At 56.9% G+C, this 25,845-nt stretch overlaps 9 protein-coding genes across 9 annotated transcripts in view; 5 read left to right on the top strand and 4 right to left on the bottom strand.

Annotated features, from left to right (window-relative positions):
* Positions 1 to 708: 708 nt before the first annotated feature.
* Positions 709 to 1,469, top strand: CHGG_04742 (uncharacterized protein; the record flags this gene model as incomplete). The annotated part of the gene is made up of 3 exons (XM_001223955.1): positions 709 to 741; positions 807 to 1,074; positions 1,150 to 1,469. 3 exons carry the CDS (start codon positions 709 to 711, stop codon positions 1,467 to 1,469), a joined length of 621 nt encoding a protein of 206 aa, XP_001223956.1.
* Positions 1,470 to 2,801: 1,332 nt separating this feature from the next.
* CHGG_04741 (uncharacterized protein) lies at positions 2,802 to 8,843 on the top strand (the record flags this gene model as incomplete). The annotated part of the gene is made up of 1 exon (XM_001223954.1): positions 2,802 to 8,843. One exon carries the CDS (start codon positions 2,802 to 2,804, stop codon positions 8,841 to 8,843), a length of 6,042 nt encoding a protein of 2,013 aa, XP_001223955.1.
* Positions 8,844 to 9,530: 687 nt separating this feature from the next.
* CHGG_04740 (uncharacterized protein) lies at positions 9,531 to 10,259 on the bottom strand (the record flags this gene model as incomplete). Its single annotated transcript, XM_001223953.1, has 1 exon — positions 9,531 to 10,259. One exon carries the CDS (start codon positions 10,257 to 10,259, stop codon positions 9,531 to 9,533), a length of 729 nt encoding a protein of 242 aa, XP_001223954.1.
* Positions 10,260 to 11,267: 1,008 nt separating this feature from the next.
* CHGG_04739 (uncharacterized protein) lies at positions 11,268 to 13,276 on the top strand (the record flags this gene model as incomplete). Its single annotated transcript, XM_001223952.1, has 2 exons — positions 11,268 to 12,559; positions 13,006 to 13,276. The coding sequence occupies 2 exons, from the start codon at positions 11,268 to 11,270 to the stop codon at positions 13,274 to 13,276; spliced, it is 1,563 nt and encodes a 520-aa protein (XP_001223953.1).
* Positions 13,277 to 13,663: 387 nt separating this feature from the next.
* On the bottom strand, positions 13,664 to 14,467 carry CHGG_04738 (uncharacterized protein; the record flags this gene model as incomplete). The annotated part of the gene is made up of 2 exons (XM_001223951.1): positions 13,664 to 14,342; positions 14,430 to 14,467. The coding sequence occupies 2 exons, from the start codon at positions 14,465 to 14,467 to the stop codon at positions 13,664 to 13,666; spliced, it is 717 nt and encodes a 238-aa protein (XP_001223952.1).
* A 394-nt stretch (positions 14,468 to 14,861) lies between these two features.
* Positions 14,862 to 17,298, top strand: CHGG_04737 (uncharacterized protein; the record flags this gene model as incomplete). The annotated part of the gene is made up of 2 exons (XM_001223950.1): positions 14,862 to 14,864; positions 15,073 to 17,298. The coding sequence occupies 2 exons, from the start codon at positions 14,862 to 14,864 to the stop codon at positions 17,296 to 17,298; spliced, it is 2,229 nt and encodes a 742-aa protein (XP_001223951.1).
* Positions 17,299 to 18,050: 752 nt separating this feature from the next.
* On the top strand, positions 18,051 to 18,797 carry CHGG_04736 (uncharacterized protein; the record flags this gene model as incomplete). Its single annotated transcript, XM_001223949.1, has 1 exon — positions 18,051 to 18,797. One exon carries the CDS (start codon positions 18,051 to 18,053, stop codon positions 18,795 to 18,797), a length of 747 nt encoding a protein of 248 aa, XP_001223950.1.
* Positions 18,798 to 19,070: 273 nt separating this feature from the next.
* CHGG_04735 (uncharacterized protein) lies at positions 19,071 to 22,280 on the bottom strand (the record flags this gene model as incomplete). Its single annotated transcript, XM_001223948.1, has 4 exons — positions 19,071 to 19,145; positions 19,352 to 19,793; positions 19,858 to 22,111; positions 22,169 to 22,280. The coding sequence occupies 4 exons, from the start codon at positions 22,278 to 22,280 to the stop codon at positions 19,071 to 19,073; spliced, it is 2,883 nt and encodes a 960-aa protein (XP_001223949.1).
* A 3,236-nt stretch (positions 22,281 to 25,516) lies between these two features.
* The window catches only part of CHGG_04734 (uncharacterized protein), a gene marked incomplete at both ends in the record, with an annotated part of 5,306 nt that continues 4,977 nt past the window's right edge, over positions 25,517 to 25,845 (bottom strand). The window contains one exon of the mRNA XM_001223947.1: positions 25,517 to 25,600. Coding sequence (XP_001223948.1) covers positions 25,517 to 25,600 — 84 coding nt within the window. The remainder of the gene's footprint in view (positions 25,601 to 25,845) is intronic.

Raw genomic sequence — 25,845 nt, 5'->3', positions numbered from 1 at the left:
CAGGACCCTGGTGCGCCAAGACCCTTGAGACGTTCTGCATTTGACACGACTGTTGCGGCTTACCTCCTCGGCAACAATCGAGGGTTGACTTGTTGATGCTCTCGAACCTAAACGATTGCTTTGGATTATTCACTGATTCGGAAAAAGCCAAGAATATCTTGCGGCTCTCGAAGGGGCGAGGCATTCATTCTTCAACAACCCCTGACACCGGGAAAACAGCCGGCGCCTTGGTTCTTGGTTCCAGGCTTCTGTCCTCTGCAGGTGCGTCAGCTCCGTGGCCCCGGCGATCCGCCCCGTTCCTGTTCTGTCGTCCCCAAACTCTCGTCTCCTCCGTCGCCAGCCATTGTCTGGTTTCCGATTCAAGTTCAACTTTGATTGTGGGAGCAGTTGTTTTACCACACGCAGCAACCTTCACCAAACTTCCCGTTGCATATCGCATCTGCCCCCGAGAACGGCACAGAAAACAGGCAGTGTACGAAGGACCGCAACAACTGACTTGTGATCAGCCTCGGCCTCCGTCGCACCTCGAAACCCGCAGCTCGCTGGGACGACTTCCGGATCTTGCTGCCTATTGCGGTCTGCACACCGAATCACTCATCCCTTTCCGACGCGGGCTTATTTCGCTTCGCTCCCTCTACCGAACCGCCCCTGACACTTGAATTGAAACAAACCGTCCCGAAACCGGCGCGGACCCTGACAGCCGCCATAATGTCGTCGAGCAACAGAAACTACGATTTCTTGGTAAAAACCCCTGGAAATGCCGCGCAAGATGTGGTCACGGATACTAACAATGGCCGCACCAACAGATCAAGCTGCTGCTGATCGGAGACTCGGGCGTGGGCAAATCATGCTGCCTGCTACGCTTTAGCGAGGACTCTTTCACCCCCTCCTTTATTACGACCATCGGCATCGACTTCAAGATCCGGACAATCGAGCTCGATGGCAAGCGGGTAAAACTTCAGATCTGGGACACGGCCGGGCAGGAGCGGTTCCGGACCATCACGACAGCGTACTACCGGGGCGCCATGGGTATCCTGCTGGTATACGACGTCACCGATGAGAGGTCATTCAACAGTGCGTTACTACCCAACACCCAAAATGCATGTCCGTATAGAGCCGTTGACTAACCGCCGTTCCGTCCTCATACAGACATCCGCACGTGGTTTGCCAACGTGGAGCAGCACGCGACAGAAGGCGTCAACAAGATCCTGATCGGCAACAAGTGCGACTGGGAGGAGAAGCGGGTGGTGTCAACGGAGCGGGGCCAGCAACTGGCCGACGAGCTGAACATCCCTTTCCTCGAGGTTTCGGCCAAGACCAACAACAACATCGACAAGGCCTTTTACAGCCTCGCCGCCGACATCAAGAAGCGCATCATCGACACATCCAAGCCAGACCAGGCGGGGTCTGGGCCGGCGGTGAATGTCGGTGAGCAGAGCGGGGCCGGTGGCGGTGGGAAGTGCTGTTAGGCGGTCTGACGGGGAGGTGGGAAGAAGGGAGCAAACCAGGGTTCGTTGGTTGGGGGTGCTTCCGAGCGGTATGGCATGGCACGCACGCACGCACACTTTACGAAATCTTTATGACGAACCATCATGATCTCGAACGCGGGTATTCCCGAGGCCTTTTTTTACCCGCCGATGTGCAAACGACCGTTCTGGAACCGCTTCCTTGACCTACGACCCGCTACGGAGGCACGCATGCGACGATCTCGATTTCTGAATTCTACAACATCTCAACACGGCGCGGCAACCTGGAAATCGAGAGGGAGGAAGTGATTATGGGGGGCGGGCAGAGGGTGGATGACAGACGACACTCGGCTGCACCAGAGCTGGGGGAAACGGCTTCGAGCTGTGGATGGGGATGGCCGATCGGGCTTGCCTGCTTTTTGGCTCCACTTACGCGGCCACGTTTCGTCTCGTTTTGTTTCGGTTTTGTTGTTTGCAGAGAGGACATATCTCGATTTGGCCATCGTAAAAAGGGGACAAGCGAGCAGGCAAGCCCGGCGGAGCGTAAGGCAGCAGCAGACCAGGGTGAAGGGCGCGGAGAACGGGGAGCGGGGAGCTGGGAGCCGGGAACAATATTCTGGGCATGGAGTTTGGGGGTTTCTTTTGTATGGACGCTTGATACTAATACATTACTTGTGAAAGTTGTTTTTTGAATAATGTGGTGTGTGGTAATCGAGACAGGCTTCCGATGTATATTTACTATCTGTCTCGTCTCCCTCACACTCTCCACACTCTCAAAGCAACCCTCAAGGGAGGTTATTGAATAATTCTTGGGGTCTGTACCTGAAGGGTACCTAAGTAAGGTACGATACAAGGTTTGTTTCAAGCTTCCTCGTTCGCCGTTTTTCGCACGGGACGAGTTCAGCCCCCTCGGAGTAAGGCTAGCCCTACGTTGTATGTGCCTAGTACTTCTCGTGATTTCAACTTGTTCTCATAAATAACCATAACCATTTCCTGTTGTTCCATTTCAATATTTGTGGGGCAATTTCATAAAATCCACTGAAATGTCACCATTCAGCGGCCCGCTGCATTCCCCGGCTGAGTCAAACGGGGGGCAGCTCTCAGGTCGCTCCTTCATTCACGGTCAATTCTTATCATAAGGGAGTACAAGTAACGTCCTTCCCTTCTGGTATAATCAACCTTTGCACTGCAATAAAGCTTTTTTTTTTTTCACTTTAGCGCTCTTGATTTGGTCCATTTACGATTTCAACAACCGGCATCCCTAAATTTCAACTGCCATCAAAAAGAATATCAGCCCAACTAACTCCACACACACAAACACACAAACTACGACAGATGGCGGGGTCAACACCACCAGGGGGCTGCTCGACCATCACAGAATGGCGCGCCCAGGCAGAGGCTATGAAGGCTGCCATTGCAGGGCTACCAAAGGCTGGTGGCCATGAAGACACAGATGAGCTGGACTGGGACGATGATGAAATCGACAATGTATATGAACCCCGGGATGGGCCTCGGGATGTCTGGGACTTCATCTCGGACGACGAGCTAGACGAAATCGACTTTGACAGCAGCGATATGTTTGATGGTGTTGAGGGAGAGACTTCTAGCGCTTTCGATGCCCACTGGTTGGCAGCAAGATGCGCCGACATCTCCTCGCGGAAATCGGGTCTGACGTCCAGCGCCTTGCAGGGCCAGATCATGGATATCCTAGGCACCAGCAGGCCTGAGGGTGAACTTCAATCGTCATTAACAGACTTGGTCGGCTTCGACGACCTGGACTTTATCATCGACCTGGTCTCCCACAAGTCCGAAATCGTCGCCTCGGTGGCATCAGAAAGCCTCCGTGATGAGGAGACCGGCCAGGCGCCAAAGCTGCTGACCAAGGCTCAAAGGCGGGAGGCACTTCGGCGGAAGGACGCCGAACACAAAGCTGCTCCTCTGGCTGCGGCGCGAGAAACGGAGGAGGACTACCCGCATGTTTACAAGACGTATAAAGCCGGCAACACCCTGAGTCACACTGGCGCCAAATACAAGCTGCCTGTTGGTAGCCAGAGGCTGGAGTTTGAGAAATACGAGGAGTATGCGATACCAGCGGGAAGTCCGGGAAAGCTCTGGCCCGGCCAGAAGCTAGTTGATATCTCCGAGATGGACGGGCTTTGCAGAAACACCTTCAAAGGATACAAGACGCTCAACCGCATGCAGAGCCTGGTGTACCCAGTAGCTTACAAAACGAGCGAGAACATGCTCATCTGCGCCCCGACAGGTGCCGGCAAAACAGATGCAGCCATGCTGACGATTCTACACACCATTGGCCAATACTTGACACCCAGTCCTTTCGAAAATCACTCGGCGACCGACTTTGCCGTGCAGGCAGAGGAGTTCAAGATCGTCTATGTTGCGCCCATGAAAGCGCTGGCAGCTGAAATCACTGGAAAGCTCAGCAAGCGGCTAGCATGGCTCGGGCTGCGTTGCCGCGAGTACACGGGTGATATGCACCTGACAAAGTCTGAGATCGTCCAGACCCAAGTCATTGTCACCACGCCCGAGAAATGGGACGTTGTGACCAGAAAGGGGACGGGAGACACGGAGCTGGTGCAAAAGGTGCGGCTGCTCATTATCGACGAGGTGCACATGCTCCACGACGAGAGAGGTGCCGTGCTCGAGTCACTAGTGGCCCGGACGCAGCGGCAGGTTGAGAGCACTCAGTCGCTGATCCGCATCGTTGGCCTCAGCGCTACACTCCCGAACTACATCGATGTTGCCGAGTTCTTGGGCGTAAACAAGAGGGCTGGCCTGTTTTACTTTGACGCCTCGTTCAGGCCGGTCCCACTCGAGCAACACTTCATCGGCGTCAAAGGTAAACCGAACAGCAAACAATCCCGAGACAACATCGACCAAGTGGCGTTCGAGAAGGTGCGCGAGATGCTGGGGCGGGACCATCAGGTTATGGTATTCGTCCACTCGCGGCGAGACACCCAGGCAACTGCCAAGATGCTTCACGAGAAGGCTGTCGACGATGCTTGTGTTGGCCTGTTTGACCCCAGCAATCACGAAAAGTTCGAGATGGCTATGAAGGACGTCAGGTCAACAAAAGCCCGCGAACTGCGGGACCTTATACCCAAGGGTTTGGGTATTCACCACGCAGGCATGGCTCGGTCCGACAGAAACCTCGTAGAGCGCCTGTTTTCGGAGGGCGTCATCAAGGTTCTCTGCTGTACGGCCACGCTGGCCTGGGGTGTCAACTTGCCAGCCGCCGCGGTTGTCATCAAGGGGACCCAGGTGTACAGTGCCCAGGACGGCAAGTTTGTTGATCTTGGGATCCTTGACGTGCTGCAAATCTTTGGCCGTGCTGGTCGCCCACAGTTCGAGGACACCGGTATTGGCATGATCTGTACTACTCATGACAAGCTCTCTTATTACCTCACGGCCGTGACGGATCAACTTCCTATCGAGTCTCGGTTTTCAGCTAAGCTCGTTGATAACCTGAATGCCGAGATTGCCCTGGGTACGGTCAATTCGGTAAACGACGCCGTGAAGTGGATCGGATACTCGTACCTTTATGTCCGCATGAAGCGGAACCCGATGGCATATGGTATCGAGTGGGACGAATTTCAAGATGACCGCTCGCTGATTATGAGACGGCGCAAGCTGGTTATCCAGGCGGCGAGGACGCTCCAGCAGAGCCAGATGATCATCTTCAACGAGCCTACCGAGGAACTGCGCAGCAAAGACATTGGTCGGATTGCTAGCCAGTATTACATCCAACACACCAGCATACAGATCTTCAACTCGCTCATGAAGCCCACTTCTGAGGAAAGGGATATCCTGATGATGATCGCTATGAGTGGCGAGTTCGACAACATCCAGTCGAGGAATAACGAAGCCGACGAGCTAACGAACATGAGGAAGAACTCCCATTTTGTCCCTTACGAGATCAAGGGCGGGATTGACCAAGCGCAGACAAAGACCAACATCTTGCTGCAGTCGTATATCTCAAGGGGCCAGCCGGAAGACTTTGCGCTGACGAATGATTTGAATTACGTCGCTCAGCAAGCTGGGCGTATCTGCAGAGCTCTGTTCATGATTGCGCTGAACCGGCGATGGGGCTACCAGTGCTTGGTGCTGCTGACCATGGCCAAGTCTATCGAGAAGCGCCTATGGGCGTTCCAGCATCCCTTCCATCAGTTTGACCTCCCGAAACCCGTCTTGACCAACCTCGATGTGAAAGACTCCTTGTCTATCGAGTCCATGAGGGAAATGGAACCAGTGGAAATCGGGAACCTAGTCAACAACTACAAGATGGGCACCAAGATCTCGAAGCTGCTCGATAACTTCCCGACGTTGAGCGTTGAGGCCGAGATCGCGCCCCTGAACCGTGATGTCTTGAGGATCAAGCTCTATATCACACCTGACTTCCGCTGGAATGACCATCTCCATGGGACGTCTGAGTCGTACTACATCTGGGTTGAGAACTCGGACTCGTCCGAGATCTACCATCACGAGTTCTTCCTTCTTAACCGAAGGAAACTCTACGACGACCACGAGCTCAATTTCACAATCCCGCTTTCCGACCCACTCCCGGATCAAATCTACGTGAGGGCTGTCTCCGACCGCTGGCTCGGCGCCGAAACGGTGACGGCCGTCTCCTTCCAACATCTTATCCGGCCCGACACGGAGAGTGTTTACACTGATCTTTTGAACCTCCAACCGTTGCCGATCTCGGCACTCAAGAACCAGGCACTAGAAGAGATCTATGCCCAGCGCTTCCATTTCTTCAACCCCATGCAAACTCAACTGTTCCACACGCTATATCATCGCCCAGCCAACGTTCTCCTCGGTTCGCCGACAGGCAGTGGCAAAACTGTTGCTGCCGAGTTGGCTATGTGGTGGGCGTTCCGTGAGCGGCCCGGCTCCAAGGTTGTGTACATTGCGCCCATGAAGGCGTTGGTGCGCGAGCGTGTCAAAGATTGGGGGGCTCGTCTTGCTAAGCCGCTCGGTTTGAAGCTGGTCGAATTGACGGGTGACAACACCCCGGATACGCGGACGATTCAGGATGCCGACATCATCATCACTACGCCCGAGAAGTGGGACGGTATCTCGCGTAGCTGGCAGACCAGAGGCTACGTCCGCAAGGTCAGTCTTGTCATTATTGACGAGATTCACCTGCTGGCGGGAGACCGTGGTCCGATTTTGGAGATTATTGTGTCCCGCATGAATTACATTGCGTCGTCCACCAAGAACGCCGTTCGGCTCTTGGGCATGTCGACGGCGTGCGCCAACGCTACTGATCTGGGCAACTGGCTAGGTGTCAAAGACGAGGGCCTGTTCAATTTCCGACATTCGGTCCGCCCCGTACCGTTGGAGCTCTACATCGACGGCTTCCCAGAAGTCAGGGGCTTCTGCCCGTTGATGCAGTCCATGAATCGACCGACCTTTTTAGCGGTTCTGAACCACAGTCCTGAGAAGCCCGTTATTGTGTTCGTTCCGTCTCGTCGACAAACTCGCCTTACCGCCAAGGACCTTATCAATCTCTGCGGCATGGAGGACAACCCGAGGCGTTTCCTCAGCATGGACGAGGACGATCTCCAGCTGAACCTATCGCGCGTCAAGGACGAGGCACTCAAGGAAGCGATCAGCTTCGGGATTGGGCTGCATCACGCCGGTCTTGTCGAGTCAGACCGTCAGCTGGCCGAGGAGCTCTTTCTGAACAACAAGATTCAGATTCTCATCGCCACTAGCACGCTTGCCTGGGGTGTCAACTTGCCGGCTCATCTCGTCGTCGTCAAGGGCACACAGTACTACGATGCCAAAATCGAGGCCTACAAGGACATGGACTTGACCGATGTATTGCAGATGTTGGGCCGCGCTGGCCGTCCGCAATTCGACAACTCGGGTGTCGCCCGCATTTTCACTCAAGACTCGAAGAAGGATTTCTATAAACACTTCCTGCATACGGGTTTCCCGGTCGAGTCTTCGCTCCACACGGTGCTAGACAACCATTTGTGTGCCGAAATCTGTGCCGAGACCATCATCACCAAGCAGGACGCTCTTGACTACTTGACCTGGACCTTTTTCTTCCGCCGTCTGCACAAGAACCCGTCCTACTACGGTCTCGAGATCTCAGCCGAAGAACACAACTCAACCACCGCGCAACAAATGGCCAACGTGTTCATGATATCCATGGTCGATTCCTCGCTGACCGAGTTGACTGACTCCAAGTGCGTCGAGGTTTATCCCAACGGCGACGTCGACCCGACGCCCCTTGGCAAGATCATGAGTTACTACTACCTATCCCACAAAACCATCCGTCAGCTCGTTCAGAAGGCCAAGCCCCAAGCTTCGTTCCTCGACGCCCTCTCATGGATGTGCATTGCAACGGAATACGACGAACTTCCGGTGCGGCATAACGAGGACCTCATCAACGCCGAGTTGTCCCGCAACCTCCCTTTCCCAGGCACTGCCTTTGATCTGCCCATGTGGGACCCCCACGTCAAGGCCTTCTTGCTCCTACAAGCGCACATGTCGCGCATCCCCCTGCCTATTACCGATTACGTCGGCGACCAGACCAGCGTGCTCGACCAAGCGATCCGTATCATCCAGGCGAGCATCGACGTCATGGCTGAGCTGGGCTACCTCAGCTCCATGCTCCAGTTCATCCGCCTCCTGCAGTGTGTCAAATCCGCCCAATGGCCGGACGAGAAGCCGGATTCCATCCTCTCCGGCGTGGCCGCCGACCCCGAACCGGAACAACCAACCCTCCAAGAAATCCCAACCGGCCCCCGCAGCGAAATCTCCAAATACCCCCCCAAGCAGGTCCAGGTCCAGATCCAGCCCCAAAAACCTGCCCGCAACCCGAGCTCCCAAAACCGCCGCGCCCCCAAGGCCGCCCCATCCCTCCCCAAGCTGAACGTCTCGGTGGACGACGTCAAGACGGGATCGGTGACGGTTAACCTCCGGCGGCTCAACCCCGTCACGGAGCGCGAGGCGCGCATGTACGCGCCGCGCTTCCCCAAGCCGCAGACCGAGGGCTGGTTTGTCGTCGTCGGCGATTTTGCCCGCGACGAGGTCCTTGGCGTGAAGAGGGTCGGGTGGCGGCCGGCGAATAATCAGAGTGCCAGGGATGGGAGGCGGGCTGTCGTGGAGGTCGGGGAACGGCCGACGGCGAGGACTGTTGTGAAGGTCCCTGCTGCGGGCGAGGGCGCGGGGAAGGGGAGAAGCGTGGATGTTATGGTTTTGAGTGATGGGTATGTGGGCATGGAGTGGACGGTCAAGGGGGTGCAGTTGCCTGCCGCGCCGACGGTAGATGCGGGCGTGGTGGAGAAGAAGGGCGGTGGTGGGGGGTGGTCTGGGGAAGGAGGGGCTAGTGCGGCGGCGTAGTGGTGGTTGGTAGTGAATTGAGTGAGTTGAGTTAGTGTTTATTGGATGGTGGCTACATAGACATATACTCTTGGATGTGTGTTTGTTTATCGTCGGAAGTCTGCTTACTCTTAGATGTAGTTCGTGCGGTGTGCATGTCGTTGAAGCAATGCACTGATGGTGGTATACATAGCTGTGCTGCCTGCTTGACCTTTTATTTGTATCATTTGCCCGCCCTATTCTTTGCCCTCTTGCCCTTCCCCCCCCCTCTAACCGCCATCCTGTGTCTCTGGACTTTTTTGTGCCCTTTTTCCAAAAATAGAAAATCACAAGAGCATGAACGACTCATCGGTGGAGCGAGCCCATCGCCGTGTCGATAGAACGGGACGCTTCGGTAATGCCATGCTCATCGGGCGTGGGCGGCTTAAGCCTCTGGGGCCTGGGTAACCACATCGCCGTGGAGGTTGCTTGGCTGCCCTCGTGCGTAGCTGAACACGTCGTTAGGGAGCCCACCCTCTACCGCGCGATGTACCACTTTACCCAAACATGAGATGTCCGTACATCCTCGGCCCTTCCACTCTGACTTGGTCCGTAACCGCCGCCACCTTCTTCCTCTGTTAAGTCCGGCCTAGCCTGTGGATGAGTTGCGAGTTGCCCGGAGGTTAAATGCATCTACTTCCTTTTGAGAAAGATCGGCAGCCAGGCTCATCATCCAGCAGCGCCCCCACCAAGATATTTCTCCAGCTTCCCGTCCCCAAACAGCTCCTGCCTGATCCTCGCCCCCTTTTTCCTCTCCTCCTCAGCCATCTTCCTCACCTTCTTCGCATCCAGCAGCTGCGCCTTCTTCTTGGGCGGCGGCGGCGGCAGGCCCTTGGGCACCTGGATGCCGATGCCGAGCTTGTCATCCTTGACCTTGGCTTTGATGGGGAACTTGATCCCCTGCTGCTCCGCGCCGAGCCCCCTGCGCGCGTCGGGATCCCACCCGTACGTGGAGAGGTAGGCCAGGCCCATGCGGGTGCGGTCGAGGGCGGAGGGGGTTTGGGAGTGGGGGAGGCAGACCTGGTGCGCGAAGGACTGCGCGTGGGTGGTGCCCGTGTCGGTGTCGGTTTGGAGGGGGAGTTTGCAGACGGGGCATGTTTCGGTTTGGGGTGGTGGTTTGTCGTCTAAGGCTTTGCTGCTGCTTGTGGGCGGCGCTGATTTGGGTCGGGTGGTGTCCTCGGAGAGGACCAGGCTGAGATAGATATCGGCTACGTTTTGTTGCGGCCTGCCTGCTGCGGAGTCGTCGACCGATTTGAGTTGGCCTGTGCCTGATGCCGAGACGAATGCTATCGGTTTTTTATGCAGTCCAGCTCCAAACGGGCGTTGGTGTTGAAGAGGGATCTTATCATAGTCGTCGTCCTCATCCTCGACGACGAGGTTGTCCTTGCGAGATGTCATTGTTATGGACGATTATGCTCCCGACTCTGTTGTAAGTTGGAGAAAAAGAAGAGAAAGAAAATAAGGAATCTTGGGAGGAAATCGCATTCGACGGTGCTTGATTCCGAACTTCCCTGGTATGGAATTTAGATGGAGATGGTTGAAGCTTGGTGTTAGTGAGTGGCAAAAGCCCCAAAGCGGCTGAGGATCCGCTGAACAGGCCCCTGTCCTCAATTTAGTCTAGAACGTGCCATCCCCTAAAACGGCACGCAAGGTGCATTCTGGTCCCCCACCTCATCCCGCTCTCAAAAAATCCCATCGCAAGCTGAAACCATCCTCCCCAACAACTTCTCACAATTAACTACCTACCTACATCTCACGATTATGGCGGCCAATAACCCACCCGATAATACACCGCCGAATTTTCACAATATTACTGCTCACGACCCCGGGCTTCTCACGGAATCATCTCGGCTCCGGAATATACAGGGTATTAAGGCTACCGACGCACTTCTTAATGCAGTCGCAGACATCAAAGCTCAGCTCACACGCATTGAGAATACGCAACGCCGAATACTCAACAGGGAACTCGCCGCCAGTGATACTACAGCTCAACTTCTCCCGCCGCTGCATCCCACAACCGGGATTGAGATTCCAAATTGTCCAGCAACGCTCGCCCACATACACCGCCTATCGGGACACGAAGCGAGACGTATCCTTGAGGCGCTGCAAGTGCATGTGCCGGCTAGCTTACAAGCGCAGAGGATCGCTGTTGAGAAACAATTCACCACCGCACGGTAGGGGTACTGCAACTTCACTCGACCCCAACATTGGCCGCCCCACATACGACAGGGGTACGAATACGGTAGAATAATACGTCAGCGAGCTCGATTCGATCTTGGGATTTAAATTCTTCATCCGACACCCAAACCTCCCAACCCGTCCTCACCACCACGCACGAACAAAGCAAACCCAACCAATGCCCCGATAACACTGCCTCCCTCCTCTCTCACCCGAACAAAAAAAACAATGCCGCTCCCCTTCCTCGCCTCCCTCTACTTCGACGGCTACCCGCCCTGGCTCCCCGACCCCTACCTCATCCTCAAATACACGACGGCGGCCGCGGCCATCACGCTCACAAAATGGTACTCGGGGGGCCGGGCCAACACGGCGGAGCGCAACATGCACGGGCGCGTGGTGCTGATGACGGGCGGGACGTCGGGGATCGGCGCGGCCACGGCCTACGAGCTGGCGCGGCGCGGCGCCCAGCTCGTGCTGCTGACGCGCCTGCCGCCCACCGACGCGTTCCTGGTCGAGTACATCGACGACCTGCGCACCCGCACGGGGAATCAAATGATTTACGCCGAGCAGGTGGATCTGGCGGACTTGTATAGCGTGCGCCAGTTCGCGACCCGCTGGATTGATAATGCGCCGCCGCGGCGGCTGGATATGATTGTGCTGTGTGCGGCGACCATGGTACCGCCGGGCGGGAAGCGGGTGGAGACGGAGGAGGGCGTGGAGGTGACGTGGATGGTGAACTACCTGGCGAATTTTCACCTGCTGGGGATTCTGAGCCCGGCGATCCGCGCGCAGCCGTTCGACCGCGACGTGCGGATCGTGGTGCCGACTTGCTCGAGCTACATCGCGTCGCCGAGGCTGGACGCCGAGGTGGACGCGAAGGACTGGACGCCGCAGTGGGCGTATGCGCGGAGCAAGCTCGCGCTGATGATGTTTGCTAAGGCGTACCAGAAGCACCTCGACGCGTACAAGCGGCCGGATCAGCTGCCCATGACGGCGAGGGTGGTGCTGGTAGATCCGGAGGCGATGGCGCGCACGCCGGGCATGAGGAGATGGCTTACGAGGGGGTCGTTGTGGGGGCTGTTGCTCTACTTAATCTTCTACGTTTCCGCTTGGTTGTTCCTGAAGAGCCCTGAGATGGCTGCGCAGTCGTTGTTGTATGCGGTAATGGAAGGCAGCTTGGTGAGCGTGCCTGGGGGCAGGTTGATCAAGGAGTGTATGCAGGTGGACTGCGCGCGGATTGATGTGGAGGACGAAAAGGTGGCCAAGCAGCTGTGGGAGTCGAGCGACAAGCTGATTGAGCGGGTTGAGAAGCTGCAGGCCGTCAAAAGGGCCAAGGCAAAGAAGGAAGAGGAGAAGAGAGAGGAGGAAGCGAAGAAGACGGCCCAGGTTGAGGAGATCGAGGCTCTCGTCGGAGCTATCACAAGGGGCAAGGCCAAGGCGGCTAAGGCGGCCACGGGATCCAATGCGGCCCCAAAGAAGAATGGGAAGAAGGGAAAGGCTGTTGGGAATGACGCCAAATAGTATAATCGGTGTCCAGTTTGGCGATTGACTGTTTACACCCCTGAATGCTCGGCTCAGCCAAGCCAAGCTCCATGTTCGGGGAGAGCACCCAGAGCTCCGGCATCAAGGACCCACTCACCGTTGGTATTTCTGGAACCGGGAAGCGGGGCCAGCATCGGCAATCAGCTGCACATGAAAGAAAGACGGGACGGACGTCATTGATGGGACGGCATCTTTTTTCCCACAACACCAACAGCGACAACATCCAGCATGCGATTGTTGAAGCCGAGGGTACGAAGACCATTTAGAAGCATTGCAAACACTCAGCCATCGTTACAACAAGCCGACCCGATTGACTGAATTATTGATTGACAACCTTGGAAGCTTGATAAGCTGAAATCAATCAACCTCGGGCACAGCAAAACCCCGGGATTTACTCAATCCATCACCACATCCACCATGGCAGCAACACTTTCAAGTACCGCCGCCAGTACCTCTACCAGCGCCGGCGCAGGAGTTCGATTAGGTCCCCTGGCCAGGCACTCTTGGGGGCAAATAAGCACCGCATCCACAAATACAACGCCTCGACACTGCCCATTCCCGCCTTCTTCACAAATAAGCTGCGCCGGCCGCCATTCACCATTTCGCCAGGCCCAGAATTCAACCCGGTCGTACACGGCTACGTCTATAAGGATGCGCTGCGGGGCAGTGGCAAGTCGGCAGGGCCGCGGCTGTGAGGAATGCGAGGGAATGGTTGTATTAGCTCATGGGGCGTTGTAGAAGACGTCGTAGAGGTTGGTTTGGTTGACCATGTTATTTGGGATTGGCAGCACAGGCGTCTCACATGTACGGGTTGCGATAACGAAAGTTTAAAGATGGGTGTAATTTAAGATGTTCGGAACACCCGATATAAAAGGGAACCGGGGGCGCAAAGTCCGCAGCAAAGAAACGGAATCAATAATAAAGCACGGCTCGAAATACTCCCGCTTCCCCTAAGCAAGCAGTGACCTATACAATATCTAGTACAGCCAAATTCCAAACGCCCCCAAAACACCTTGAATAACCCCCCCACCAGCTAAAGTTCCAATTTCACCTGCTCAAACAACACCCCAACCCCCAACTAACTAACTCTTCACCGACACCACGATGGTCGCCAAGATCAGCACAACAACAAACGCCAGCAGCGCCATCAACTTGACATTCTTCCACCACATCCGCCGGCGGATCCCGCGCGTCCGCACGCGGAACTCGCCGGCGCCCTGGCCAAGGCGGTCGGTCTTGTCGACGAGCAGGTCGATGCGCTCGCCGCGCTCGAGCAGGCCCTCGATGTTGCGCGTCATGACCCCGCGCACGTCGTCCATCTCGCGCTGCACGTTGCCCAGCGCGTCGTCCCGCCCCCCCGCCGTCGTCCCGTACTCCACCATCAGGCCCCGCGTGTCGCCGTTGAAGCTCGCGCAGCCGTAGTGCGGCTGCGAGGCGTAGTCCGTTGTTTCGGGGGGGTACGCGGCGAGGAAGCGCCGTCGGAGTTCGACGAGAAAGCCGAAGGAGATGCGCCGGTTGACGGCCGCGGAATCCGAGACGACGAGGTAGGTGAGTCCGCCGGCGGTGGATTGGTTGGGGGGGTATTCCGAGGGGGAGGCGGAGATGTAGTGGATATGGTGGGAGCCGTGGGTGTAGGTCAGTTTTTGGGGCGAGGCGTGGTCGATCTTGGGGAGGATCAGGGCGGCGAGGGAGGAGACTTGGGATGTGGCGGACGAGGTGGTGCACTCTGCGAGGATCGTGCTGTTGTATGCGACGCATGCGCTGTGGAAAGGGAGGGAAAGGTTAGTTTTACCTGGGTTGGGCTGTCGTGGGTTGAACTGATTGAAACCAGAGGAGAGAGGAACTTACTAGAGCAGCGGTGTCGCTGGTGTAGATGAAGATGCCATTTTGAACCCGAATCAGTTACTGCGTTGCCGATGCAATGTCGTGGTTACGGGGTTTGGGTTTGGGTTTGGGTTTTCGAGGGTTTAATTCGGTTGGTTGCAAGAGGCACGGGATTGGGTTCGCAAGTTGGGAAGATGAAAGATGGAAGCCGCCCTCGCCACTGCACAATGACGGAGCAAGGCAGCGATGGATGGGATGGATGAGGTGGGGCTCAGACTATGCCAAGACCTCTCCGAGAACCATGGAAACCCCTGTGTCTTGGCCTGAGCGATAAGATAAGAAGGGGGGCCAAAAAAAGATTCAGCGGACCGCGTCTCACAAGGCAAGAATATCCTAGTGGGTGCAAGCAATTAATCCCACCCTCGAACTGCAACCACCTACACCGGCAATACCAGCATGGTCCCAACCACATCCTCAACGCGGTCATGAAATCATTGCTCGGGACCGCCTGGAAACCACCACAACGCGCGGTGCACATTATACACCGATGGCGCTCTACCAAGTCTGCTAAAGTCGTTCGTGCCCCCCTAAAGCTCTTCCACCCGTTCGTTCCTCAACGATGACAACTCTCTTTTCCTGCATATTCTAACATATCTTTGTCTCCTAGAACCCTAAATTTGCCGTTCCTGTTTCGTTTGCTTCGAGGAAGACCGCCGAGCGTAGTGTGCGTACGGGGCTCCAAAATGAATCGCAGGAGGCCACTAGGCCCCCGGCCTTCTTCATACGGCGCAACTACAAACGGTTCGGCACCGTCGCCGCGAACAAATTCAGCAAGCTCCTAGAGTCAATGGGACCTTGGGCTGAGAACCAGGACGAATGGCGCACTTTCGGCATCACCAGCCAGGCCCAGTTGGACCGCGAGTCTGACTTGTTCAAAACGGTGCTAGACAGCGCCTTCGAATTGGCCACCGACGGCGGCAAAACAACCCGCGAGCTCAACCCGCTGGTCTGGGACCTGCGTAACGGCTTCACCCGCTTCGATGTTCCAGGCTTGGTACGCGAGCTCAAGCACGCCTTCCAGCTCTTCCTGACGCGGGACCGCTTCTCCCAGGGTGTCAAAGACCTGCACGCAGAACTCGCCGACCTGCGTTTCCCCTATGAATGGTACCCGGCCACCCGCATGATGCAGCGTACCATCCACCTCCACGTCGGGCCCACCAACTCGGGCAAGACGTACAACGCCCTTCGGGCCCTCGAGAGCTCGCGCACGGGTATCTACGCCGGCCCGCTCCGTCTGCTAGCTCACGAAACCTGGAGCCGCTTCGTGGCCAAGGACAGGCCATGCGCCCTGGTCACGGGCGAGGAGATGAGGATCCCGGAGGATTCAGATACGTGGTTCCACAGCTGCACCGTCGAGATGACGCCGCTCAACGCAAAGGTCGATGTCGCCGTCATCGACGAGATCCAAATGATTGCCGACGATGAGCGCGGCTGGGCCTGGACACAGGCCTTCCTCGGTGTCCAGGCCAAGGAGGTGCACCTCTGCGGGGAGGAGCGGGTGGTGCCGCTCATTCAGGACTTGTGCGCCCGGATTGGGGAGAAGTGCGTGGTGCACCGCTACCAGCGACTCAACCCGCTCAAGATGATGGACACGAGTCTGAAGGGCAAGTTTGGCAACCTGCAAAAGGGAGATGCCATCGTCGCCTTCACCAAGCTCGGCATCCACCAGCTGAAAGCGGGGATTGAAAAAACGACAGGCCGCCGGTGCGCCATCGTCTACGGTAACCTGCCGCCCGAGACCCGCGCCAGCCAGGCCGCGCTCTTCAACGACCCCAACAACGACTACGATTTCCTCGTCGCTAGCGATGCCATCGGTATGGGGCTGAACCTCGAGATCAAGCGCGTCATCTTCGAATCAAGCTACAAGTTTGACGGCGTCAACCTCCGCCCCCTCACCACTCCCGAGACCAAGCAGATAGGCGGCCGCGCTGGGCGGTTCAGGACCGCCGCGCAAGCCGCGAGCGGTGATAACACGGCGCCTTCTCCGGGCCTCATCACGGCCCTTGACGACGAAGACCTCCCAACCCTCAAGAAAGCCTTCCATGCCGAAGCCGGACCCATCCGCACAGCCGGCGTCTTCCCCCCGCCGGCCATCATTGAGCGCTTCTACTCGTACTTCCCGCCCCGGACGCCCATCAGCTTCGTTCTCGCCCGGCTGCAACATTTGAGCAGGCTGTCACCGCGTTTCCACATGTGCAACTTCAACGACGCCTTTGCGATCGGTGAGCTCATCAAGGGCTATGACCTGAGCGTGGCGGACCGCTGTGTCTTTCTCAACGTGCCCGTTAACCTGCGTGATCCCCAGCAGATCAGCGCCCTGCAGTCGTTTGCTAAGTGTGTCGCCGATCTCGGCACTGGTCACCTCCTCGACTTTAAGAATATTGATCTCGACATCCTCGACGAGGACCGCCCCATCGCACGCCAGGCACAGGTCGTTTATCTACAGCGGTTGGAGTCGCTGCACCGCACCATCGCCATGTATCTCTGGCTGAGCTACCGGTATCAGGGTGTCTTCCAGAGCCAGAATCTCGCCTTCAAGATCAAGTCGATGGTGGAGGAAAAGATTGCCGATCATCTGGAGAAGTTGAGCTTCACCGAAGACTCGCACCGCCTCAAGCGACAACGGATGAGGAAGATGGGGAAGATGAGCAAAAAGAAGAACGACGATTTGCTAGGCCCGTTGGAGGATGACCTGGTCGGGCTGAATGAAGAGGGGCTCGTAGATTTGATCGGGAATGAGCCGGTGTCGCTGTTCCCCGAGGAGGCGGACGTTGAGACCGAGACGGCACCGGAGGGAGAAAGGCAGAGAGCCGATGCGGGCGCGCAGGCGTGAAAAGTAGGGGTTATGTATGATACCGGATGACAAAGGCGCAAGTAGATGACGGCGTCCGAGACGATGGGTGTAACAAGGCGTTGCATGTATGATACAGCTGTGTGCATATGGGAAGCGTCAGGCATAAATGGAACTTGGAATTGGAATATCTCAAAAGCATTGCATCCTAATCTCGACTCAATTTGGGGGTTAGGCCCGTCTGGGAAATTGAAAGTCAGATTTCGTCTGTCTGCTGGGTTAGTTATCGTATCATGTTCTTGTCAAGCAACATTTTACAGTTTGTCAACGACGGGAATACCCAGGCCTATCCTATAACTACCAGAATCCATGATAACAAGACCACTGACCCTAACCCTGATTGTCAGTGTTCTCCGTGAGGTCATACGTGCCCAGGTCGGTCGGTTGCTCACAACCCCGCGTCGGCCCGAGGCATCTTGCAACTTTCTTCATTCCACAACATCTTGAGCAACCGACGCGAATTTGGTCACTTGCCTACCAGTCCTGAAGCACTTCGATCGCACCACCGTTCTAGAATCATCATTGTTTGCCCACATCCATCAAAGTGAGCTTACCACTACATCAATCACCACAAAAACGTCCGACTCACCCGACCCCACGATAGTTACCTATTACAAACTCCAACTCAACCTCGTCCTCCAACGCATCTTGCCGACTGCTTCTGCAACATCCACACCCAAATCTAACCCAACCCAACCCAACGCATAAAAAAATCGACCAACCCACCACCAAAAATGGCCACCCCACCCTCAACCGACCCCTCCACCACCGCCCCGGCCTTCATCCCCCTCGAAGCCAACCCCAACCTCATGACCACCCTCCTCCACGACCTCGGCCTCTCGCCCGACCTCGCCATCCACGACGTCTACTCCCTCACCGAGCGCTCCCTCCTCGAGTTCATCCCGCGCCCCGCCCTGGCCCTGCTCCTCGTCTTCCCCGTCTCCGCCGCCTACGAGTCCCACCGCCTGGCCGAAGACGCCCTGCACGCCGAGTACGACCGCTCCGGGCCGGGCGAGCCCGTCCTGTGGTTCCGCCAGACGATACGCAACGCGTGCGGGCTGGTCGGGCTGCTGCATGCCGCGGGGAATGGGGCCGCGCGCGGGTTCGTGCAGGAGGGCAGCGTGCTGGGGAGGTTGTTGGGGGAGGCGGTGGGGTTGGGCCCCGCGGAGAGGGCGAAGTTGCTGGAGAGGGATGAGGCGCTGGCGAGGGCGCATAGAGGGGTCGCGGAGAAGGGGGATACTACGGCGCCGGATGCGCGGGATGATGTGGATTTGCATTATGTGTGTTTTGTGAAGGGGGCGGATGGGGGGTTGTGGGAGATGGATGGGCGGAGGAAGGGGCCGTTGCGGAGGGGGGATCTGGACGACGCCGAGGATGTGCTGAGCGAGAAGGCGTTGGTGTTGGGGCCGCTGAAGTTTTTGGCGAGGGAGGGGGACGATCTGAGGTTTAGCTGCGTTGCGCTGGCGGGGAGTCTGGATTAGGCGGGTGGTGTGTGGGCGAGGATCGAGGTTGGTATGTTGTACTAGCTAGAACGAGGCCCATACCCATAGATGGGGTTTCGCTGGTGTCCTGAGTTTAGACCTGGACCGGCCGTAGAGATCTGTTCTCAATTGACGAAAGAAGTGTATTGTTGCGTATTAATAGTTGTTCTCTCAAGTACAATAAGCCTGTCGTCTAATCGCGATATCTTCGAAGCCACCTCGAAGGAGCCACCTCATCAGGGTATCAAAAACATGCGTCCGTCCATATCTGGTTCAGTCCTTTCCTCCAGATCTGCCAGCCCCCATAAACCCGGACAGATTCCGCCGTTCCCCATTGTCCGGGTATCCCTAAAGACGCCATCAAGCAGCAGTGGCTCGCATGATACCAGTGCCTCCTCCCATAAGACAAAAGGAAATGCATCAAAGATCGTCATACCCACCCGTCCCTCTCCCATCGAGATATCCCACTCCTCCCTCACACATTATTTCACCGACCCCTTCCGCCGCAATCCAGCCCCCGACGGCTGCCCAGCCAGCCTCCTCGCCCGTCTAACCTCCTTCCTCAACCTCACGGCAGCCGCCACCTTATCCTCCACCTTCTTCTCTTCCTCGACTTTTTGAGTCTCCTCCAGCTGCTGCTGCTTCCGCTCCTCTTCCCCAAGTTGAACCCCGTCTTGACCCCCCTCCTCTTCACGGCCTTCCAGCCGACACAGCGCCGACAGCCGCCGAGTCCGCTTCTTCCTGTTCTGACGCCGCCGCAGCCGCGCGCCGCACTCACACTCGTCCTCGACATAATCGGCCTCATATCCCGCGTCATCCATATCCCCCAGCCTCAGCTTCATGGCACCGTTGTTGTTGTTGTTGATGTTGCGTCGTCCATTCCCCTTTTCATCACCCGCCTCATCCTCCTCCTCCTCCTCCTCCTCCTCCTCTTCGTCGTCGTCCAAGTCAGACGCAGTCTCATCATCAGCCGCCGTATCCAGGATAAAACGCCTCCTCCCAATCCCCGTACCCACCTTATCCCAATCACAATAATAATCCCTCTCCCACCGCCCCGTACTCATCCTCCGCTTCCCCACCCCACCAACCCCATCCCCACTCAATTGTAAAAAAGAGACCCAGTAGCAACGCTAACAGAATATGGCGCTGCATCGTCCGCCCGACCGTCCCACGCTCCCGTGGCGGTGGTGGCGGCGGCAGGAGGGGTGATGGAGGGGGGAAGGGATCCGCGATCCCGGGGAGCTGGGTCCCGCTGATGCCGAAGCCTTTGAGGAGGAGGTATTCCTCGCCTTCGGCTGTGGGGCGGCGGCGGTGGGTGGGGGTGTGGGTTTGGGTTTTTGTTGGGGAGGTTGGGGAGGAGGTGGTGGTGGTGGTGGCTGCTGCGGCTGTGAGCGATTCGGGGTCTGAGGAGAGGTAGTCGTCGATGTTGAAGGTGTCGGAGGCTGGTTCTGTGGGGTTGATGGGGGCAGTGGTGGTGGTGGCGGTGATGGTTGTGTCTTCGTTGGCGTGGGTGGTGTTCGAGTCGGGCTCCGGGGAGAGGTAGTCTTCGATGTTGAACGCTCTGCCCACTTCTGTTGACTCTGGCCGGAAGGGGGTGTTCGCGGCAGTCTCGTAGAGGGATGTAGAGTCTGCGTCCGAGTCGGAGTCGCGGGCGGTGGAGCAGGTACGGGTGGAGGAGCGTGCCGGTTTGAACTTGGGCGAGGTGGTGCCGATGCTGAAGTCGACTGAGGTGTCCGCTGTGTGGAGGGAGGGCGGACGGTTGAAGGTGCTGGTGGTTATGCTCGCGGCGGTGCTGCTCTCGCAGGCCGTGGGTGTGCCCGAGGAGGCGGACCATCCGCGCATGCTGCGGGTACGGATTGATGGGGGGAATCCAAGAGCCTGGTCGCCCGATACGACGACGTCGGGTGTATGGCCTGGTCCTTTGACTGGGAGCAGGGGGAGGAATTTTGGGGAGGGGACTTCAGCACCTTCATGGGACTTGGCGGTCGTGGGACGGGATGCTAGTGATGAGCCAGCTATGGAGGAAGCATCGTTGTTTCCAAAAGACCTGGTGGCGGAGTGCGCCGGATTCCCTGCCGCGCCTTGAACTTGATCCCCAGGCGTTACTTTTGGGGGAGAAAGCGGAGTGGTATGGACTGTCTCCTCGCTGACAACAGACGAGGTAGAGGACCGCAGGGTATACAAGCTGTGATTCCGGCGCTGAGGCGAGGTTGGCATCAGCATAGCCGACGAGCGGCGCGAGCGGTTGGCCGACCAAGCAGCGAAGTTGCTTGCGGGCGCGTCATCAGCAACACTGTCCTCTGGAACCGATGTTTCGGCTCTCTTTTTTGCGAGCTCGACGGAATCACGGAATCTCGCACTGCGACTCACCGGAGCCGGTGTGGTCTTTGGCAGCTGGGGCATGACCGGGGTAGGTAACTCAACCGCTACAGCCGTAACATCCAATTTCTCGGCTTCCGGCGTGGGTGTTCGCGGCGCGGAGTCTCGAAGATATGCGGATGTACGGTCGAACGGCAAGAACTTTATCTTCCCCAAGCCTGGCGGCAAGTAGGTGCTGACCGATCGGCGACGCGCGAGGTCCACCTTACGAGACCGTCTTGGGTTCACCGTTGACGTGCTTTCTGGGGCGGGATACGCCGGCAGGGCGTATTGGTTCGGAAGCGCCGACCTTCTCCGGACGCCCGCCTTGTACGGGTCCAGCTTCTTGCCTCCTGGCAGAGAACGAAAATCCCCCGAGTCAGCCCTTCTTGGCTGGGCATAAAAGGCCTTGACATGCTCCGACCCAAGATCGCAGCCATTCTGCCCCATATTCCTCTCGGCAACATCCTCGCCGTAGTTCCTTGCACCAGCCGCCTGTACCCTCGCCCTCGAGTCGGCTGACTTGATCTCGGACTGGGCCTCGAGGAGATCCTTAAATGCTCTGTTGGCGTCCTGTCGGGAGTTGACCCGCGAGTGGCCTTTAGTGCGGCGAAACACACTCGTGATGCTGCTTATGGAACCGCGAGAGCCAGGCCGGGGCACAGGAGCGGCCATCTCGGCCCGTGGGGCGCGGAACGAGAGTGGGGGTGGCCTCCTTCGACCACCCCCTTTCGAGCCGTCATTCGAAGGGGCAGCGCTGGACGGACGGTCACTCGGAGCTGTGTTCGGCCTCTCAACGCTCTCGTCATGGAACCGCGGGGGTCTCGGAGTAACATCCGGCAGCTCATCTTCGGAGTCGGTGTCTAGAGTGAGCACCGACTGGCTGAAGGTCGAACGCTCCCGAGAGAGGGAGGGTGGTTCGGCAAACGAGTTGCTGCCAGCAACGGAATATCCACCTAGAGTTGAAGAGTTAAAACCACAGGTCCCGTACCGGGGTATGGATGTTGTCTAACCTAAAGTGGGTGTTTCTACAGAAACACTGGAATCGTAGGGAAGGGCCTTCAGAGAGGCGCGGGTTTTGTTCTTGTCCCCAGCTCTCCGAGAGAGGAAGCTGAAGAGGCCCATTATGATGGTCGGCCTGCCATCAGCCGGTAACGGAGGGCAGCCCGGTGCCGTAACTCCAACTAATTTTGGACCGGCTTTGGGAACACACACACGTTGTTCAGCCCGGGGTCGTCAATGTGCCGTGTGCTTCGTAATGGACGCCTTCCGGAGCGTTCGGCAGGGTTGGAGAGCCGGAAGTGAAGGAGGTTTGGGGAAGTCGGGGGAAAAGGCTAAGGAAAAGGGAGAGGGGGCGGAGTTGAGTGAGGTTGGGTTGGCAAGGATACATCAGCTGGAGGCCAAAAAAAAGACGGGATGGCCGTACGAGGGTATGTCCGCTTGTTGAAGTCTACTGGGGACCCATCGGACTGCATCAAGCTGGGTTCGTTGGGGTGGGACAAGGACCGGTGACCCCTGGAACGGGAGGCACCCATCCCCTGTCGGATTTGTTGATCCGTAACGAGCAGTCGGAGCCGGGAAGCTGCATGTCGTCGTCATATTTTAATGGAGGGCTATCCTGGGTTTGTCCATGTTCATGTTGATGTTGTGGGCGGAGCAAGCAGTCATCCATCCAGTCATTCATCCATCCATCCATCCACGAAGATCAGTTGCAAACTCGATTGCACAGCACAGTGCACGGTTAAGAGAGAGCGAGAGAACGACGGAAAAAAAACACTCGACTCGATGGCGACTCGCGCGCGTGCAGCGTATGCGCACGCATGGACACGCCCGGGTCGTTGCCTCTCGTTCGAACAGAGCTTGCATGCTCTCCACGGCGTCCGCAGCCTATCGCGATGCTCCAAACGGCGGCGCGTGGCATCCGCATCTGCAGGTCCACGGGCGGTGGGCGACGGGGGCGTCATGGCGGACGGGACTGCCCCGGGCTGGTAGGTTGGCACACCACACTGCACACTGCGCACTACACCGGACTGGGGACCTCGTGTTGAAGAATCCACAGCCTGTGACAGCCCGTCTGTGCGTCTGCATCTCGGGCTTGCAGAAGGGGCGGGGTCGGGTTGCATTTGGAAGGTCTCGATGTGTTTCGGCGCTCCCCTACCGATTTTACTAATTAGTGCCGTCGTTGCAGCTTGACAGGCAGTCGTGTGGTTGAAACATTTTGCAGGCATTTTTGCAGGATGGCGCCTTCAACTGAGACATGCGCAGGTTTTGGACCGAAAGAATGACCTCGTTACGGAGTTTGATCCGGCGTTTGCGTTGCAGCGAAGGTCCTTGACTCGGGCTGTCGGGGCATTAACATTCAAATGATTTGTGGAAGCACGATTCATGCGCAGCCCACCCCCTTCGAGATCGAAATCATCGAATTGACGAACGAGGGTTGAGAAACGGTTGCCGGCCACCCAGTTGCTTTTTCCCTCTCTTCTGCCGTCTTCCGTCCCCTGTTTGCAGGTCGCCGACTCACATGGCAAACCCTGGCTCGCCTGGCTCGGGCCTGATGGTTCAGATGCCAAGCTGATTTCCCTGTCTCTGTCATGGATCCTGCCCGATCGTGCACGAGGTGGTAGCGAAATTTCACACCGTGTGGGAGCAGCAGACCCTTCTTGGCAGGAGGAAAGCGCAACGAAGCGGCCAGGCCTGCCAGGGACAAGGATTGACTGCCCCCACCGATACACGCTTGGCACCTTTTCACCCTGGCTCGGCCGATCGTGGGGATCGCCCTCATGATCGTCTTCGGGCGATCTGGCAGGCAGGGTTGCCACCATTTGGGGGCACGCTTTCCAGGACAGGGGAATAATATCGACTTCTCCTAGCTGTCCATCAATGTTAGTTGTCTAGAGCAACGGACCTGCAAGATGTCACATCATTTTGAGCTTGGAAGCGGTGAGGAAAGCGAGGAAGCAAGGCGCCTGCAACGTTGTGAGACGTTGCACATTCGTCCCACCGCCCACCGCACGACTTTCGGGAAAGGAGAAAAGGAGAATGAGGGGGGAAGCGAGGAAAAGGCAACAAGAATCCACCCCACCAAAGGTCTACGATCACGATCAGCGAGTCAAATGACGATGGCGGTAAAAGTTGTGGGCTCATAGCGTTCGTTTTTCTCTTTCTTTTGCGACCTGGTCCTGGATGGGGGCATCGTCTGGTGAATTCCTGACCAGTGAAGCTGCAGTAGCAAAGCTGGGCTCAAACAACGAGCAAAGTGGGGGCAACGAAATATTGAGACCATCGACGGCAATGGGACTTGCCACGGGATCGTCCTCACTTACTACCGAGTACTACTAGTTCGCCAGTCTGTACCTTCCTCTTCTTGGCGAACGGCGGTCAGGTGGGTGAAAGAAACGGATAGAAGGAGAGTAATCCGGACGACAGGCACAACGCCGCCGACTTGCCTGATTCCTGCCAGCGGTTCAGGAAATGACTCGATGCATCTCTCCGAGTTGCGGATCTCGTTGGCTGCTGTTTCCCGAAGATATCGATGGCCAGCTGCAGCCCTTTTCTCCGATGCAGTGTTTGTTCTACTTGGTACACACTCGCACACGCAACACATACACAGAGTGCACAGTACTACGAAGTACACTACACCATGTCTCGGGACGGGAGTTCAGCTACAGTTTTGCCATTCCACATTCCACGTGGTGATATCTCACAAAAAAAAAAAAAAGCGATACTCTCAGCTCAAACTGACAACCGTAGCCGCAGATGCCGGGTTTCTTTCTTTTTTTACCGTTGCGTACTTTTGACCGTTGTGTACCCGTTTCCTTTCCGTGACTCGTCTGCGGCGTACTGTGTAGGATTGGCAGATGCATGCAAAGGGCAAAGCAATATGAAGAGCCCCCGAGCCGCAGCTTCATCTCGTCTCTTTTTGCCTACATATGTATGCAACATGGGTGCATGAACAGTTGCATATACACAAAATTGGTTTACACAACCAAGATGATGCCAGCACCGAGAGATCCGGCACCAGGTGGGTGTGGTTAAGATCTTGTTATTTCGACTGCTCTTCAGACTTCACATGACCACACGTAGTCCCGAATGTGAACGGATCAGCTCACCGCAGGTAATGTATCTCCGGAGCAATAACAACGCTCACTCTTCTTGCCTCTGGAGTTCCAGTCTAGCAAATGCCTATGAGAGGAACCCAGTCCTGAAATCCCCCTGTATATAACGCAATAGAGTAGAATAACTATCTCCCCAAGTCCAGCGTCCCCAGAAAGAAAAGAACCGCATCCATCCGCCAAATCATAAGGCAGGCAGGCAAGGCAGGCAATGAGTTCCCCAGTTACCTAAGGTAGGTAGCCGCAAATTTAAACCGCCGACCCATGATGCGCCACCTCCAAACCGCTCGCACTGAATGCGGGGAACACCTCCAGCTCGGTGGCGATGGTTTGCTACAGCCGCAGGCCGCCAGTGAATGCATGCTCATCCACGTACCCTGCGATTGGACGGACTATGCCAGGGGGAGCGATCTGTCATGGCTGAAGGCGATTTCGTTCGTTACCTCGCCTGGAGGCTGGGAAATTCATCTCGCTATGGGAAGTCACGGGTCTCGCTGCGATGTCCCGCCATAACTTGGCCTGTTGCTGATGCGGATGCCACGCGCGCTGATGTTACTCTTACTTGGTACCTAAGGTTG

Source organism: Chaetomium globosum, genomic scaffold (genome assembly GCF_000143365.1).
Source record: "Chaetomium globosum CBS 148.51 scaffold_4 genomic scaffold, whole genome shotgun sequence".
Classification (NCBI taxonomy): Eukaryota; Fungi; Ascomycota; class Sordariomycetes; order Sordariales; family Chaetomiaceae; genus Chaetomium; species Chaetomium globosum.
The sequence above is the reverse complement of the archived record's forward strand: the minus strand, read 5'-3'. Positions and strand labels throughout refer to the sequence as shown.